At 36.7% G+C, this 17,355-nt stretch overlaps 1 protein-coding gene across 1 annotated transcript in view; it reads right to left on the reverse strand.

Moving 5' to 3' along the window:
• Window positions 1–1,528: 1,528 nt before the first annotated feature.
• Window positions 1,529–17,355, reverse strand: part of ACMSD (aminocarboxymuconate semialdehyde decarboxylase) — a 90,729-nt gene continuing 74,902 nt past the window's right edge. Inside the window, exons 9-10 of the mRNA XM_032354088.1 lie at window positions 6,470–6,568; window positions 1,529–2,337 (exon numbers count right to left, since the gene is read on the reverse strand). Coding sequence (XP_032209979.1) covers window positions 2,275–2,337; window positions 6,470–6,568 — 162 coding nt within the window. The 3' untranslated portion in view covers window positions 1,529–2,274. The remainder of the gene's footprint in view (window positions 2,338–6,469; window positions 6,569–17,355) is intronic.

Consider the following 17,355-nt stretch of genomic DNA (forward strand, 5'->3'; position numbering starts at 1 on the left):
CCAAGTCACCATTTCTTGCTTTGTCTCCCTGCTACCTTTCTTACCCCCTTAAATAATTGTCACAGTTGCTAATTTTTTTTCTTTTTTTAACACATAAGTCAGATCATTTCACAGACCTATTTCTATAACTCCAATGGCTTCCTGGGAAACTAAATATAAAATCTAAACTCTTCCCTATGACCTAGTTATATAGCTATCTTTTCAGCTTCACTTTCTACCTCTTTCCTCCTTGCTCACAAAACTGCCATAAGCTCTTTCCTGCCTCAGAGGTTTTTCAGTTTGCCTGGAAATCTCTTTCTCATGGCTCTTGGCGTTCTACCATTTAAGTCTTAAAGTCCTGTCTAAAGAGGGCCCACAATTTAATGTTTTTTCCCCCATCCTTCCTCTAGTTACCCTATACAGTTCCCTGTTTTAATTTCTTTATAGTGTTTGTTAGCATAAGAAAAAAATTTCCTTCCTTCATTCCCTCCTGCTTTCCTTCCATCCTTCTCTGTCTCCATTCCTCCTTTTACTGTTCTCTCTCCTTTGTTTACTTGTGCATCTTATTCTCCAGATTTTAAGTGTAATCAGAGAAGGACTTTTGTGCTTCTTGTATACTTTCGTATCCCTACTTCTCCAGCCCTGACAGATCATATAAACAGTCTGTGTGTATGAATATCCTTGTTTGTATCTATTTAATGTGTCTTTATTTGTCTGTGATATTGAGTAAGGTGATCAGGTTACTGTTCATAATAAAACAGTGATTAAACACTACATTAAAAGTATTCAAATGTAGAATATATGAAAAAGAACAGACATTTCCCCCCAAAGAATGGGGAAGGAAAAAGTAAAAACATATGCTTCATGTTGCCATTTTGCTCAACTTTTGTTTTTCTTTTGAAGCAGATTGTAGTAGTAAGCAGAATGGTGGGTGGGTAATGTCCTAGAAAGCAACAGGAGGAGCAGGAAAGAGAGAGAATACTGAATTAAATAAAGCGAAAATAATGGGATAGGTGTAGTTTAGCAAGTTAGATCACCTAAAATTCTTGCCAATACTCAACCCTTGGTTTTCTGGACTAATAAGATGGAAAAGAACTATGAATGAGTTTAAAGCAAGAGGATCACTTTGAAAAATTGTATTTGGTTTTAGAATTCAGCCAGAGGTATATGATCCACAGATGTTCATTACCCCTCCCAGGACCAACTTCATTTTCAGCAGCCTGGGTAGGACAACCATAAATGAACTCAGTAGAACATAGCTACCCTGGTATTTCCTTGCGCAATCTCCATAACTAGCTTTATACATTTTGCTCAGTATTTTAAACTAAAAGAGCTTCTGGTAAAAGTAAATTACAGACTGGAACTTTTCTCCAGAATAAGTAAGTTCTCATTCAGTCTGAAAGCCCTGTTCTTTTTTTTTTTTTTTTTTTTAAGATTTTATTTATTTATTTGACAGAGAGAGATGACAAGCAGGCAGAGAGGCAGGCAGAGAGAGAGAGGAGGAAGCAGGCTCCCTGCTGAGCAGAGAGCCCGATGCGGGACTCGATCCCAAGACCCTGAGATCACGACCCGAGCCGAAGGCAGCGGCTTAACCCACTGAGCCACCCAGGCGCCCCTGAAAGCCCTGTTCTTAATAGTTTGGCCTCTTTGTCTATTTCCCACCTCCCAGTTAGGCATGTCCATCCTTAGAGACTCAGCCCAAATTCTGTGAAGATCTGTCCAAGTTTGAATCCAGATGAGTTTTTCTTACCGAAACTTCTGCGCCTCCCATTGTATTGCTTAGTTATTATTCCATGAACATGTGTCTTGCCTCTTTAATTGGAATATAAGCTCTCTAGAGGTTATGTAACATGTATATCACTTATTTTTTTGGATTATAAAGCATTCCTGGCCCAGTTGTGGGCTAATGGAATAAAACTGAATAAAAAATGTTTTTGGGGGGCCCTCCCTATATATTTACATATACCCGCTCAAAGTAGAGAACCCACTTCAGCCCTCCAGAATGAGTCTGGTCTTTCTACATATAAATCATTAATGACCTTTACTTTTTAATTTCTGACATGAATTTAAAAAGTTCTGGAAGTATCATTTTTGATTTGCACATGAAATAATGTGCTGTTTTTCAGAATGAAAACATATTCTGAGAGTCATTTTTGTTATGAATAATTTAGAACATTTGTGGATATTCTATTTCTGGGTAAAATAGCACAAAATAAGATTTTAGTAATGCATGTGTGATATATAGTTAAAAACAAAAAATATCTTCTTGAATGTTTGCCTTTGTAGTAAATTCAGTCACTCAAATTGTTTTCTCTCAAGGCCCAAAAATGCTAGGGCATTGCCAGCTTTGAGTTTATCCTGCAAAAGAAAAGAGAGGTTTTAAAGTATTACTTAATGGTTATTTCAAAATACTTTACTGAATGTCTTTAAAAGATGAATTTTTAAAAGATGAATTTCCCAGTGTGAGAGAAAAATATTAGTAGGTTAAACAATGAATATTCTTTTTTAAAAAAGATTTTTAGAGGCAGGCAGAGAGGGAGAGGGGGAAGCAGGATCCCTACTTAGTAGAGAGCCCGATGTGGGGCTGAATCCCAGGACCCTGGGATCATGACCTGAGCTGAAGGCACAGTGTTTAATCCACTGAGCCATCCAGGCACCTCTAAACAACAGATCTCTTGACCCCTGTTCTGCCTCACTATTTAAAATCTAAGTTTGTGACTTGGTCATGGGAAGAAAGGACAATTAGAAGGGGGAAAGCCCCCTTAGGGAAAAATGCCCTTCTTTAGAAACCTCTGTAGGACTCTCTAATGGGTTTCAAGGACTATTTAGAGGCAAATACAGTTGACCCTTGAACAACACAGGTTTGAACTGTGCAGGTCCACTTACATGTGGATATTTTCAATAAATATATTGGAAAATTCTTCAGAGATTCATGACAATTTGAAAAAAACTCACAAACTGTGTAGCCTAGAATTACTGAAAAAATTGTAGAAGGTTAGGTGTTGAAAGAATACAGTATATGATACAAGTAAGATACAAAATATGTGTTAATTATTTATATTATCAGTAAGGCTTTTTGGTTGGTCAGTGGCAAGCTATTAGAAGTTAAGTATTTGGGGAGCCAAAAGTTATATGTGGATTTTGATAAAAGGGTCAACACTACTAACTCTGTGTTGTTCAAGGTCAACTTAATAGAGAAAAGGTACAGGTTAAGTCTGTGGGACAAGTGAGCTAGAAATAGTGCCCAGAAGTCATCTAGACATCCTCCAGTTTTTAGACATAGGTGTTGTCCCTTCACATGGCCTGAACAAAAGGTATTTTAGTTTGGCACAAGAGAAGTGGTAGATGAAGCACCTCAGAATATGCAAATATGTAAATTTGCAGATTTCAGATGAAAAAGGCCTGCCAAATTTTTCTTCAGTTTCTTTCCAGTTATAGACTAGGTCAGCCCTACTGAAAGAACTCCTGTGAGCTGGGGCACCTGGGTGGCTCAGTTGGTTAAGCCTGTGCCTTCACCTCAGGTCATGATCCTGGAGTCCCCAGGGGCGCCTGGGTGGCTCAGTGGGTTAAGCCTCTGCCTTCAGCTCAGGTCATGATCTCAGGGTCCTGGGATCGAGTCCCGCATCGGGCTCTCTGCTTAGCAGGGAGCCTGCTTCCCCCCTCTCTCTCTCTGCCTGCCTCTTCAACTACTTGTGATTTCTCTCTGTCAAATAAATAAATAAAATCTTTAAAAAAAAAAAAAAAAGCCTGTGCCTTCACCTCAGGTCATGATCCTGGAGTCCCCAGATGGAGCTGCGTATTGAGCCCCCCTGCTGGGGGGGGGTTTCTGCAGCTCCCTCTGCCGGTCCCCTGCTCATGTGCACATGCTTCCTCCCCACCAAAGAAATAAATAAAACCTTAAAAAAAATACTGTGAGTTAAGGAGATAACTTCTAGATATATGTCCAGCTTGCAAAGGGCCCCATGTAGGTGAGAGTAGAAGCAAACATACGTAGGGTTGTGTAATATCTGTGGATATTAATGCATCTCTATATATTTTGATCACTTCAGGGTTCTTACACAGTCTTGGACAGTGAGGGATTTGAGGCAGGGACCTCTTACTCAGGGTTCTTCCCTGATACACATTTGTGCCATCCCCATCTTAAAGGGAATATTTAGAAGAGAAAACTGTTTACTTTTAAAAATAGGTTGGTACCAACTATCATTTGAAGAAGATACATTTTTGCATGTCGGATTTGGTGTTAGGTTTATGTGCTATAATCTAACAGGTAATATTGCCTTTGGCAAATCACCCAGCACCTAAATCTTGTTTTCCTCCTCTGCATTTACATGGTGGAATGCATCTTCCTGTCTACCTCCCAGTGCTGATGTGGTCATCAAATGGGTGGCCACAAATTATGTGGCTCAAAATTCAAAGGTTGTAGATGCTTCCTTTCACTACTGCCATTCAACCAGTACTTTTTCTTCCCAGAGTTACCAGTTTCTTGTCTTCTTTCCCAGAGATATTTTATGCATATATAAGCAAATACTTATATTTAGGTATATGGACTTTTTTTCACAAGTGGACAGTGTATTAAACACAAATGGAAGTACACTGTATTCGTTGTTTTGTACCTTGCTTTTTAAACTTAAGATACTTTCAGAATTGATTTTGAATTTTTTATGGGTATATACATTCCATTATATGGATATATTATTTATTTAACTGTTATCCTGTAGATTGTTTCAGTATTTTATTATAAATAATTTTATAGTAACCTTATATAGAATATCATGAATTTGTGAGCATAATGTTTTCATTTTTTATAATTTGACCTTAAAAGTCATAAGCACATAAAATAAAGAAGTAGAGGCACAAAATAATAATAATTATCTGGTAAAGGTCAAATCAGGAGACTTAAGGTAATTTGGTTTCAGTTTAATTTTGGTTAAGGGAACTTGGATTCTAGTTTAGAAGGAAGCCAGGAATTATGCAAAAGGATTATGACTGAGACTTTTTTTTTTTTTTTAAAGTTTATTTATTTGAAAGATAGAGGGAGCATGAGCAGGGAGAGGGAGAAACATACTCCTTGCTGAGTGGGGGGCCCGTGAGCAGAGCTCAATCTTAGGACCTCTGAGTCACTGAGCAGAAGGCAGACGTTTAACTGACTGAGCCACCCAGGCGCCCTATGACTGAGACTTTTATAAGATTCATTAAGATTTTATATGTTCCTGTGTCTTCATCTTTGGCCACCCTTGACCTCAGTTGTGATTTGCAGTGAATCCCTGAGGAAGAACTTGTTTTATTGTGGGGTACGGGTGGGATGGGAGGGAGTGACAAAGGAGAGGGGATCTGAGGACATGGATTCTGATTTTATTTTATTTTATTTATTTATTTTTTTAAAGATTTTATTTATTTATCAGAGGGGGGGGGAGAGCGAGCACAGGCAGACAGAATGGCAGGCAGAGGCAGAGGGAGAAGCAGGCTCCCCACTGAGCAAGGAGCCCGATGTGGGACTCGATCCCAGGACGCTGGGATCATGACATGAGCCGAAGGCAGCTGCTCAACCAACTGAGCCACCCAGGCGTCCCTGGATTCTGATTTTAAACTCATGTTGGTTCATAAGCTGAAGGGGAAGAATAGGCAGTGGCAGCATTATAGTACATTTTAGTATCATTTACCCACACTAAAAATCAAATGCCAAAATTAAAAAATCGTTACTTGAGAGTTCTGGTTCTTTGAGTATTTGTTAATCAAGACTTTAATCTCAATATCTAAATAACCAGAATCATTACAATTTTTGAAATTGGTAGATTTGTTACAGAAATGTTAAAGAAAAACTTAGACATCTTTCTTGTTTATCTAACATACAAGCATAAATACTATGATATGCTTCTCTACAGTTTCTGTTTTTGGCTCTATGAATTTAGTTGTACTAGAACTTTCAGCTTTTAAAAAATAATTTAAAAAATTTAATTCCAGTGTAGTTAACATAAAGTTAGTTTCAGGTACAATGTAGTGATTCAGTTGTTCCACTCAGTGCTCTCAAGATAAATATACTCTTAATCCCCACCACCTATTTCACCCATCCCTCCAACCATCTTCCCTCTGGGAACCATCTATTCTCTATAGTTAAGAGTCTTTTTCTTGGTTCATCTTATGTTTTCTCTTTTGTTTGTTTTGTTTCTTAAATTTCTCATTTGCGTGAAATCATACGGTATTTGTCTTTCTCTGACCAGCTTATTTCACTTAGCTTTATACTCTGTAGCTGCAGCTGTGTCACTGGAAATGGCAAGATTTCATTCTTTTTTATGGCTGAGTAATATTCCATTGCATATATACACCACATCTTCCTTTGCCCTTTAATATTTCCACTATTTCTAGTAACAATTCTAGGAATATTAAGCATAATGTTTCCCTTGTTCTTTGTTGTCATATTTGAAAGTACTCTAAGACCAAAGAATTGAGTGGAAAAACTCAGGAAGAAAACCATGAAGCAAAAGACGTATACCTTTGTTTCTGCATCAAATTCTTCTATGGACTCTATCAATTTCCCAGGTTCCAGCTCCCCTAGTGGAAAGGGGTAATCAGTTCCCAAAATGACTTTATCCTGAAAAAAAATTTTTTAACTGTAACTTGATGAAGGATCAAAGAACCTTCCCTAAATATAATTATATTTACTTATTACAAGCACTCCTATGATAAGATAACAAATCCTTTCAGTTAAGAGAAACAAACTGATCTAAAATGTTTGATTTAATGGATTCAAAGCATATTTTGACATTTTCTCCAGCAGGTGTCGCTATTGGGTTTCTTAAAGTTGCGAATCCACCTGCCCCCTTCCTTCCTCTTTTGAGTAACTGAAATATGTAAGAAGTAAGCATCTATTTAATAAAACATGCTGATATCTGCAGATGAAATTAAGGATTCTATATTTCTTAGAATGACACACTGCAATTGATCCCATAATTTTTTTTCGGTTTTATTTATTTATTTGATGGGGGGAGGAGAGAGGACTCATGAGCCTTGGGGAGGGGCAGAGGGAGAGGGAGAAGCAGACTCCCTGCTGAGCAGAGAGCCCAGTGTGGCTCTACACTCAATGTGGGGCTCAAACTGAGACCAAGAGTTGCACACTACATGGACTGAGCCGACCAGGTGCCCCTGATCACGTAATTTTTGCAAACATGCTGCAGTTGAAAAGGGAAAAAAAAACCAAAAACAACTGGATGAAAAGTAAAGACAAACAAAAACCAATCCCCAAAGAATTCTAATCTCTACAAACTGAATAGTTGTCTTTTTTTTTGAATGTTGTCACTTTGAATCTCCGTTTGACACTTTGTACAACAAAGCAGTACAGGCTTGTCCATCAACAAATATATAAAGCAGTATGTCAGTCAGTGTGTTAGAATCTAATTATCCTGGTCAACCAAACAGAAATGGTCCCTGTCCTCAGAGAACTCATAATGTAATAAGTAAGAGAGATATTAAATCAGTAATGGCAATCTATCAAAATAAAATAAAAACATTTTTTAAAAGATATTTATTTGACAGAGAGAGAGAGAGAGATCACAAGTAGGCAGAGAGGCAGGCAGAGGGAGAGGGGGAAGCAGGCTTCCTGCTGAGCAGAGAGCCCATGCGGGGCTCCATCCCAAGACTCTGAGATCATGACCTGAGCTGAAGGCAGATGCTTAACCCACTGAGACAGCCAGGTGCCCCAATAAAAACATTTTCAACCAGAAATTTTACTTCTAGAAAAATGTTCCACTAATATACATGTACTAGAAATATACACAAGGAAATTAATTGCAACATTGTTTGTACCAGCAAAAGACTAGCAAACTAAACTATAGCATATCTAAACAAGAGGAATGAGGAATACTTACATATGTATTGGAATAATCACTAAGTTATATTGTAAAGAGGAATAATGTTGAGGTTTTATTGTAAAGAGAAAAAGTCTACGACAGTGTATCTGCTATGATTGTATTTCTGTTTTTAACAAGGGACCTATAGACAAAGAAATATACTTTTGTATGTATACAGTCTATTTCAGGAATGGTACTCATGAAACAAATAACATTAGTTGCCTCTGAAAAGAAGATTAGGATTTGGAGATGGAGGAGATCCCTGCCTCCCTTTAAGAAATGTAATTCATGGGGCACCTGGATGGCTCAGTTGTTTGGGTGTCTGCCTTTGGCTCAGTTGGTGATCCCAGGGTCCTGGGATTGAGCCCCACATCGGGGTCCCTGCTCAGCAGGTAGAGTCTCCTTCTCCCTCTCTCTCTGCCCCTCCCCTGCTCTCTCTTTCTCTGTCAAATAAATAAATAAAATCTTAAAAAAATAACTCATGTAACTTAAAATTTAGCCTTTTGAATGTATAATTCAGGGCATTTTAGTGTATTTATGAATTTGTGTAATAATTCCCACCATCTTATTCGAGAACATTTTTATCACACCAAAGTTGATCCCATACCCATTAGCAGGCACTCCCCATTCCCTCCTTCCTCCCTTCCTAGTGTAAACTAATTTATCCTCTGTGTCTATGGAATTGCCAATATTCCAATGTATAGATGTACCATATTTTGCTTATCCCTTAGCAGGTGATGGACACTTGGGTTGTTTCTACTTTTTGACTTTTATGATAATGTTGCTCTGAACATCTTTTAAAATTAACATATAGTATATTATTAGTTTCAGAGGTAGACTTCAGTGATTCATCAGTTGTATATAACACCTAGTGTTATATATATATATATATATATGATATATATCATATATATATATCATTACATCACGTGCGCTCCTTAATGTCTGTCACCCTTACCCCATTCCCCCACCCACCTCTCCTCCAGCAACCCTCAGTTTGTTTCCTATAGGTAAGAGTCTCTTACAGTTTGTTTCCCTCTCTGATTTTGGGTTATTTTATTTTTCCCTCTCTTCCTTATAATCCTCTTTTATTTCTTAAATCTCACATGTGAGTGAAATTATGATAATTGTTTTTCTCTGGTTGACTTATTTCACTTAGCATAATACCCTCTAGTACTCTGAACATTTTTATACAAGTTTTTACCATGAGCATGTTTTCACTTCTCTTGGATATACACTTAGGAGTGGAATTGCTGAGTCATATGGTAAGTCCATTCCCACCAGAAATGCATAAGGGTTCTAGTTTCTCCAAACCCTCATCAGTTCTTGTTATTATTCATCTTTTTGATTAAAGCCATCATAGTAGGTACAAAGGAGTATTTCTCTGCGGTTTTCTAGTGACTAAATACGTTGAACATCTTTTCATGCATTCATTGGCCATTTTTGTCTTTGGAGAAATACCTATTCTGATCCTTTGTGTCTATTCAAGCCCATGTATTTACTTTTTTTTTTTTTTTTTTAAGATTTTATTTATTTGTTTGACCCAGAGAGACAGTGAGAGAGGGAATACAAGCAGGGGGGAGCTGGAGAGGGAGAAGCAGGCTGAGCAAGGTGTCTGACTCCTAGCTTGATCCCAGGATGCTGGGATCATAACCTCAGCTGAAGGCAGATGCTTAACTGCTGAGCCGCCCAGGCGGCCAAAACCCCTGTATTTTCTTTTTATAGTTAGATTGTAAGAATTTTAAAATATTTTCTGAATATTAGAGATTTATCAGACATAAATTTATAAATATTTTCTTTTGTGTGGGTTGTCTTTTCACTTTACTAGACATATATTTGAAGTACAAAAGTTTCATTTTGATGAAGTCTAGTTTATCTGATTTTTTCCTTTAGTTGCTTATATTTTTGGCATCATATTTAAGAAATTATTTCCTAAACCAAGGTCACAAAGATTTACAACTATATTTTCTTTGAAGCGTTTGTAGTTTTAGCTCTTCCATTTAGGTCTTTGTTCTATTGGAGTTTATTTTATTTTATTAAAGATTTTTATTTATTTATTTGAGAGAGAGACAAAGAGAGCACAAGTAGGGGGAACAGCAGAGTCAGAGGCACAAGCAGACTCTCTGCTGAGCAGGGAGCCTGATGCGGGACTTGATCCCAGGGCCCTGATATGATGACCTGAGCTGAAGTCAGATGTCTGACTGACAAAGCCACCCAGAGGCCCCTGTTGGAGTTTATTCTTTTTATTTATTTATTTATTTATTTATTATTTTAAAAAAAGATTTTATTTATTTATTTGTCAGAGAGAGAGAGAGGGAGAACACGAGCAGGCAGAGTGGCAGGCAGAGGCAGAGAGAAGCAGGCTCCCTGCTGAGGAAGGAGCCGGATGCGGGACTCGATCCCAGGATCCTGGGATCATGACCTGAGCCGAAGGTAGCGGCTCAACCGACTGAGCCACCCAGGTGTCCTTGGAGTTTATTTTTATGTAGTGTGTACATAAGGGGCACAATTTAAATTTTTTGCATGTGGATATCCGGTTGTGTCAAAAGACTATTCTTTCCTCATTTAATTGTATTGGCACTTGTCTTCAAAATGTCTCTTAATGCTAGTACTACACAGTTTTGACTGTGGTGGCTGCATAGAATGTTTTGAAATTGGAAGTGTGAATCCTTCAAATTTGTCCCTCTTTTTCATATTGTTTTGGTTATTCTGGGTCCATTGCTTTTATATATGAGTTTTAAGATTGGCTTGTCAATTCCTGCCACCCCCCACCCCCGGCCCCAAAGGCACCTGTTTTTTTTTTTTGTTTTTTGTTTTTTTTTTTTCTGATAGGGATTACATTGAATCTTTTAGGTCAAATCAGCACTTCCATACATCACCTAGTGCTCCTAACAGGTGCACTCCTTAATGAACATGGGATGTCTTTTCATTTATTTAGGTCTTCTGTAGTTTTCTTCAACAATGTTTTATAGTTTAGTGTCCAAGTCTGGCATTTCTTCAGTTGGATTTATTCCTAAGTATTTTATTCTTTTTGATACTATTATAAATGGAATTTCCTCCTCAATTTCATGTATGGATTATTCATTGCTAGTTTATTGAAATACAATTTTTTTTAAAAAGATTTATTTATTTATTTGAGAGAGGTAGGGAAAGGGGTAGAGGGAGAGGGAGAGAGAAACTCAAGTAGACTCTGTGCTGAGTGCGGAGCCCATTGTAGGGCCTGATCCCACAACTCTGAGATCAGATTTGAGCCAAAACCATGAGTTGAAAGCTTTAACTGTGCCACTCATACACCCCTGAAATACAATTAATTTTTATATACTTATCTGTTACCTACAACCTTGCTGAATCTGTTTATTAGCCGTAATAATTTATTTGTGGATTCTTTAGGATTTTCTATATATAAGTTCATGTCATCTGAAATAATTTTGCTTCTTCCTTTCTAATCTGGATGCCTTTTATTTATTTTTCTTCCTTAATTGTCCTGGCTAGAATCTCCAGTACAGTATTGAATGGAAGTGGTGAGAACAGAAACTTTCAGTTCACCATTAAGTTTGTTAATGTTAGTTGGGGATTTTTCACAGATGCGCTGTATCAGATTGAGGAGGCTCTCCTACTAGTTGCTGAGTGTTTTTTATTATGAAGTACTTTGTTGAGTACTTTTCCTGCACCTATTGAGATGACTGTGTTGTTTTTGTCCTTTATTAATATGGTATATTACATTAATTTTTGTGTGTGTGTTGAAAAACTTGCATTCCTGGGATAAACCTCAGTAGGTCATGGTATATACTTCTTTTTACATGTTGCTGGATTGAGTTTAATAAATATCACTGGGGGAGAGCCCCTGGGTGGCTCACTCGGTCAAGTGTCTGCCTTTTGCTCAGGTCATGATCTTGGGGTTCTGGGATCGAGCCTTAAGTTGGGCTCCCTGCTCAATGGTGAGCCTGCTTCTCCTTCTTCTGCTTCTCTACCTCATGCTCTCTCTCCCAAATAAATAAATAAGTGAAACCTTAAAGAAAATAAAATTACTAATTTAACCTCTTTACTTGTTAGAGGTCTATTCAGATATTCTTTTTCCCTTGAATCAGTTTCTGTCATCTTCCTAGGAATTTCATTTCATTTAGCTTTTCTAATTTGTTAGTGTACAATTGCTCATTGTTTCTTCTTATAATTCTTTTTATTTCTTTAAGATCTATAGTAATGTCCTCCTCTTTCAATTCCAATTTTAGTAATTTGAATCTTCTCTCTTTCTTGGTCAGTTTAGCTAAAGGTTTGCCATGTGAGCTTATCTCAACCAAATTTTGGTTTTGTGATTTTCTCTATTTTTCTATTCTCTATTTTTTTCATATCTGCTCTGATATTTATGATTTCCTTCCACATGCTCACTTTGGGTTTAGTTTGCTTTCCTTTTTCTAGTTTCTTAAGGTGCAAGCCTAGGCTATTGAGTTGAGATTTTTCTTCCTGTTTACTATAGGCATTTTGCAGCTATAAATTCCCCACTAAGTACTGCTTTAGTAGCAGCACTTCATGAATTTTGGAATATTATGTTTTATATTGTATTTGTCTTAAATATTTTCTAATTTTCCTTGTGATTTCTTTTCTTTCTAGTGTCCTTTTATTTCAGCCTACAGGTATGCTCTTTAGCATTTCTTGTATAGCATGTCTACTAATGATGAATTCTCTTTGTTTTTGTTTATTTTGAAACGTTTTCATCTCTCTTCATTCTTGGAGGATACTTTTGCTGGATCTAGAGTTCCTGATTTACAGTTTTTTTTTCTTTCAGTGCTCTAAATATGTTTTCCACTGCCTTCATGGCTTCTGATGAGAGCTAAGGATAGAGCCATAGAGAACATCAACATTGCAGGTGGAATGGTTGCAGAAATGGAGCGTAGAGGGAAGTCCCCATGTTTGTGTTCCCTTTCTCACTGTCTCTCTTTCTGTCAAATAAATAAATAAAATATTTCAAAAAAAGAAAAATGCAAAGAGAGATATTTAAAGTTTTTACTAAGTAATGCTTTAGAGAGCATAAAAAAGGTAAGCACTGAAGATTGTCTATTGGTTATGCCATCCTTATTAAGTACACATCCAGTGGAGCGACAGGGAGAAAAACAGCTGAATTGTATGAAAAATAAATGAATAGTGAAAAAATGGCAAGTGTCTCTTAGCTTGGGGGCCCCTCTTCTCTTTTATTGCTGTTCTATTTGTGCTACTTAGGCAGTCTTGTCTGTAAACAAAGATCTAGCTCCTAAGCCTTGAGTCTTGAGTATAGGTCTTCCTGCTGGACTTCGCCCCTCAGCTACCTCAAAGGCAATTAAAACTCAATGTTACCTAATATTGAAGTCCTGATCTTAATATTTATTCTGCATCATGTTCATTCTCATTCTCTCTCTTGTTCTCATTTTCCCACACTCTTACTCTCTTTCCCATCCCTGTCCACTTGTATCCTGGATATCTTCTGTTTGCCTCTCCAGATCCACTCTCCATTCTTCTTTAGTGTTTGTCCCCTGGAGACTGACCAATGTGAACTATGCAAATACTCCCTTATCTTAGGCTTCTAGTTGAGTTTGGCTAATAGGTAACATGGGTGGCAGACTGGAGAGTAGAGGGAAAGTGTTTATGTTTCAGGTCCCTTCCTGTGGAGTTATACAGCTTAGCTCTACCTAAAAGTCTCTGCTCTTGTTATACAGACCCTTTCACAGAGTCCTGTCTTGAAGTTTTGGCCTAGAATGGAAATGGAGCTTTCCATACCTTTGTAAGTACTCCATTTATTAATTTTCTTGTAGTTTTCCCAATTCAAGCTTACCATCTTATTTTTTGCTGGAACCCTGTTGTCACAGTGTGTACTAGTTATACCAAACTTTATAGTTTCCTGAATTTACTGGGTTGATTGCATCCAGCCCTGAACAACTGTTTTTGATTGATTGACTGATTGATTGATTGATGTGGTGGATACCTCTTTGTTTTGCCAAAATTTCAAACTGATAGGAATGTTGCAGGGTAATTTAGGGATCTGCTATTTAACCTTCACCCAGATTCACCAATTTTTTACATTTTGCCCCCTTTGCTTTATCATTTTCATTTTATGGATAATTGTGTATATATGCTTTTTTTCTGAACTATATGTAAGGTGGAAAATCATGGCTCCTTACATCTAAACAAATTAGTTTATTACCTAAGAAACAAGAACATTTAAAAAATATAATCACAGTACAGTTCTCAAAATCAGAACAGTTAAAATTAATATAATGCTATTATATTATTCCTAGTCCATACTCAGTTTTGTCAGCTGTCCCAATAATCTTTTTTCCTAGTCTAGGATCCAGTTGATAATCACATTAAATTTAATTGCTCTGAAGTTTCTCTTAATTTAGAACACTTTTTTTTTGTTTGTTTACTCTTGACCTGGATTTTTTTTGAAGAGTACAGTCTAGCTATTTTATAGAATGTCCTTAAGTTTGTGTATGTCTGATTGTTCCTCATGATTACATATATTATCTGTTTTTGGTAGGAATCTTACAGAAATGATATTGTCTTTTTCAGTACATCATATTAGGGGGGCATGACACCAGTATGTCCTAGTATTGGTGATGTTTAATCATTTAGTTCAGTTGGTGCCCACCTAGTTTCTCTACTATAAAGTTATAATTTTTTCCCTTCATGATTAATAAGTAATTTGTGTGGAGACACTTCAGGATCACATAAACATCTTGTTCCTCATCAAACTTTTACCCACTGGTTTTTATCATATTTTATCAGTAATGATTTTCTAGCTCTATAATTTTTTCCACACTCTTTAATTCTAAGGAAGAGATTTTATTATATATACATGCTTATTTATTGAAATATATATGCTCATGTATTTATTCACATATATTCTGCACCCATTTTTATATATATATATATATAATTCTGGACTTTATTTAATTTAGTGGGTTATAACCCATTCCTGTCATTGTTTATTTTTGATGAACAGATCATAAATTTGATCAGTGTGAATACCTTCAAGTTGTTCCCTGTGTCCTCATGTTATTTTCCCACTATTTTTTTTTTTTTAAAGATTTTACTTATTTATTTGACAGAGATCACAAGTAGGCAGAAAGGCAGGCAGAGAGAGAGGGGAAGGGAAGCAGGCTCCCTGCTGAGCAGAGAGCCCAATGCGGGGCTGGATCCCAGGACCCTGGGATCATGACCCAAGCCGAAGGCAGAGGCCCTAACCCACTGAGCCACCCAGGTGCCCCTTCCCACTATTTTTTAAGTACTCTCAAGCACAAGTTGTTTTTCTAGCTAATTTTGTACTTTCTCTGTTCTGAAATCAGCCATTTCTTCAAACAGCCCAGTTTCCCTATTGTGAAAAATGGTATCAGTAAACTAAGATCTGGGCAGAATGTGCAGAAAAGATTTTCAGAATTGCTGATACATAGTACTGCAAAAAGTGAAGTTAGCTAGAATTTTATATATATATATATATATATATATATATATATATATATATATGCACACACACACAAACACACATATATGTATAGAATTATATATATAATTCTATACATATATATGTATATATTAAACATTTTATTTATTTATTTGAGAGAGAGTTTGAGAAGGGGGGGAGGGTCAGAGGGAGAAGCAGACTCCCTGCTGAGCAGGGAGCCCGATGCAGGACTCGATCCTGGGACTCCAGGATCATGACCTGAGCCGGAAGCAGTTGCTTAGCCAACTGAGCCACCTAGGCACCTCTAGAATTCAGTATATTTTTAAGGTAATAATTACATAGATTAAATTATAAAATTCTTAAGTATTCAATTTGATAAGTTTTTTTCTTAATTTGGTAAGTTTTGACAAATGCATATACCTGTGTTACTCATACCCCTATCAAGATGCAGAACATTTCCATCATCCCAGAAAGTTCTCACATGTCCCTTCACTTAAGATTGTTTCTAGTTTTTGGCTGTTTTGAGTAAAGCTGCAATGAATGTTTTTGTAAAGTCTTTTTGTGGATATATGTATTCATTTCTCTTGAGTCAATATCTGGGAGTATGTAGGAGTGTGTTCCATAGCAATATACTGAAGTTTTGTTGTGCCATATCCTTTGCAATGCAGTTTTCAGTCTCTTTGTTTTTAGCACTCTAGTGATGTGTGTGGTTTATCATATTACATTTCCCCAGTGAACTAATGATGTGGAGTATCTTTATCTATTTACTTATTTTTACCATTTTAAAGAGCGTATTTCCTTTTAGTTTTTTCTTTTTTTTTCAAGTCTTATTGAGATAAATTAACATGGAACATTATGTTAGTTTAAGGTGTACAACATCATAATTTGACATATGTATATATTGGAAAATGATTACCTCTGTAAGTTTAACATGTATCACCTCACATAGTTAAAAATATTTTTTCCTGTGGTGAGAACTTTTAAGATCTACTCTCTTGGCAACTTTCAAATACACAGTATAATGTTGTTAGCTATAGTCACCATGCTGTATATTACATCTCCAGAACTTATTTATCTTACAACTGGATGCTTGTATCTTTTGACCACTTTGACTCGTTTCCCTTGGTATCTTTAAACATGTTTATTGGCTAGTTGTAAATCTTTTGCAGAATGGCTATTGAAGTCTTTTGTCTATTTTTAAGTTGGGTCATTTGTTTTTTAATTACTGAGTTGTAGTAGTCCTTTATTTTAGATGTAAGTCCATTGTCATACATATATTTTATGAATATTTCTGCCATTCTGTGGCTTACCTAGTCACTTAATTTTTCTTATAAAGAGAGAATTTAATTTGATGATGTTTAACTTGTCTTTTTAAAAATGTTTACGGTTTTCTGTGTCCTGTCCAACAAATTTCTGTTGGCTACGATGTTAAAGAGATACTCTTCTATTTTTTGTTTCTTCAAGCTTTATAGTTTTAGCTTTATGTTTAGGTATATGATCCTTCTCAAATTATATTTTGTTTATGGTGTGAGGTAGAGTCAAATTTCATCCCTCCTTCGCCCTATGACTACCTACTTGTGCCAGCCCCATTTGTGAGAGGACTTTCCTTTTCCCATTTAGTTGTTTTTATACCTTTGTCAGAAATTAATTGATCATATAAAAGTGAGACTATTTCTGCACTCTTATAGTCTATTCCATCCACCTATTTGCCTGTCCTTATGCCAATACCACATTGTTTTGACTGCTATAGCTTTATAATAGCTCTTAAGTCAGTTAATGCAGGTCTCCAATTTTACTTTTCTTTTTCTAGATTATTTTGGCTCTCTGGTCCTTTGTATATCCCTATACATTTTGGACTCAGCTTGGATTACATTCAATGTATAGATTAATTTTGACAGAATTGTCTTTTTTTTTTTTAAGATTTTATTTATTGGGACGCCTGGGTAGCTCAGTTGGTTAAGCGGCTGCCTTCGGCTCAGGTCATGATCCCAGCGTCCTGGGATTGAGTCCCACATCGGGCTCCTTGCTTGGCGGGGAGCCTGCTTCTCCCTCTGCCTCTGCCTGCCACTCTGTCTGCCTGTGCTTGCTCTCGCTTCTCTC

Source organism: Mustela erminea, chromosome 8, assembly GCF_009829155.1.
Source record: "Mustela erminea isolate mMusErm1 chromosome 8, mMusErm1.Pri, whole genome shotgun sequence".
NCBI lineage: Eukaryota > Metazoa > Chordata > Mammalia > Carnivora > Mustelidae > Mustela > Mustela erminea.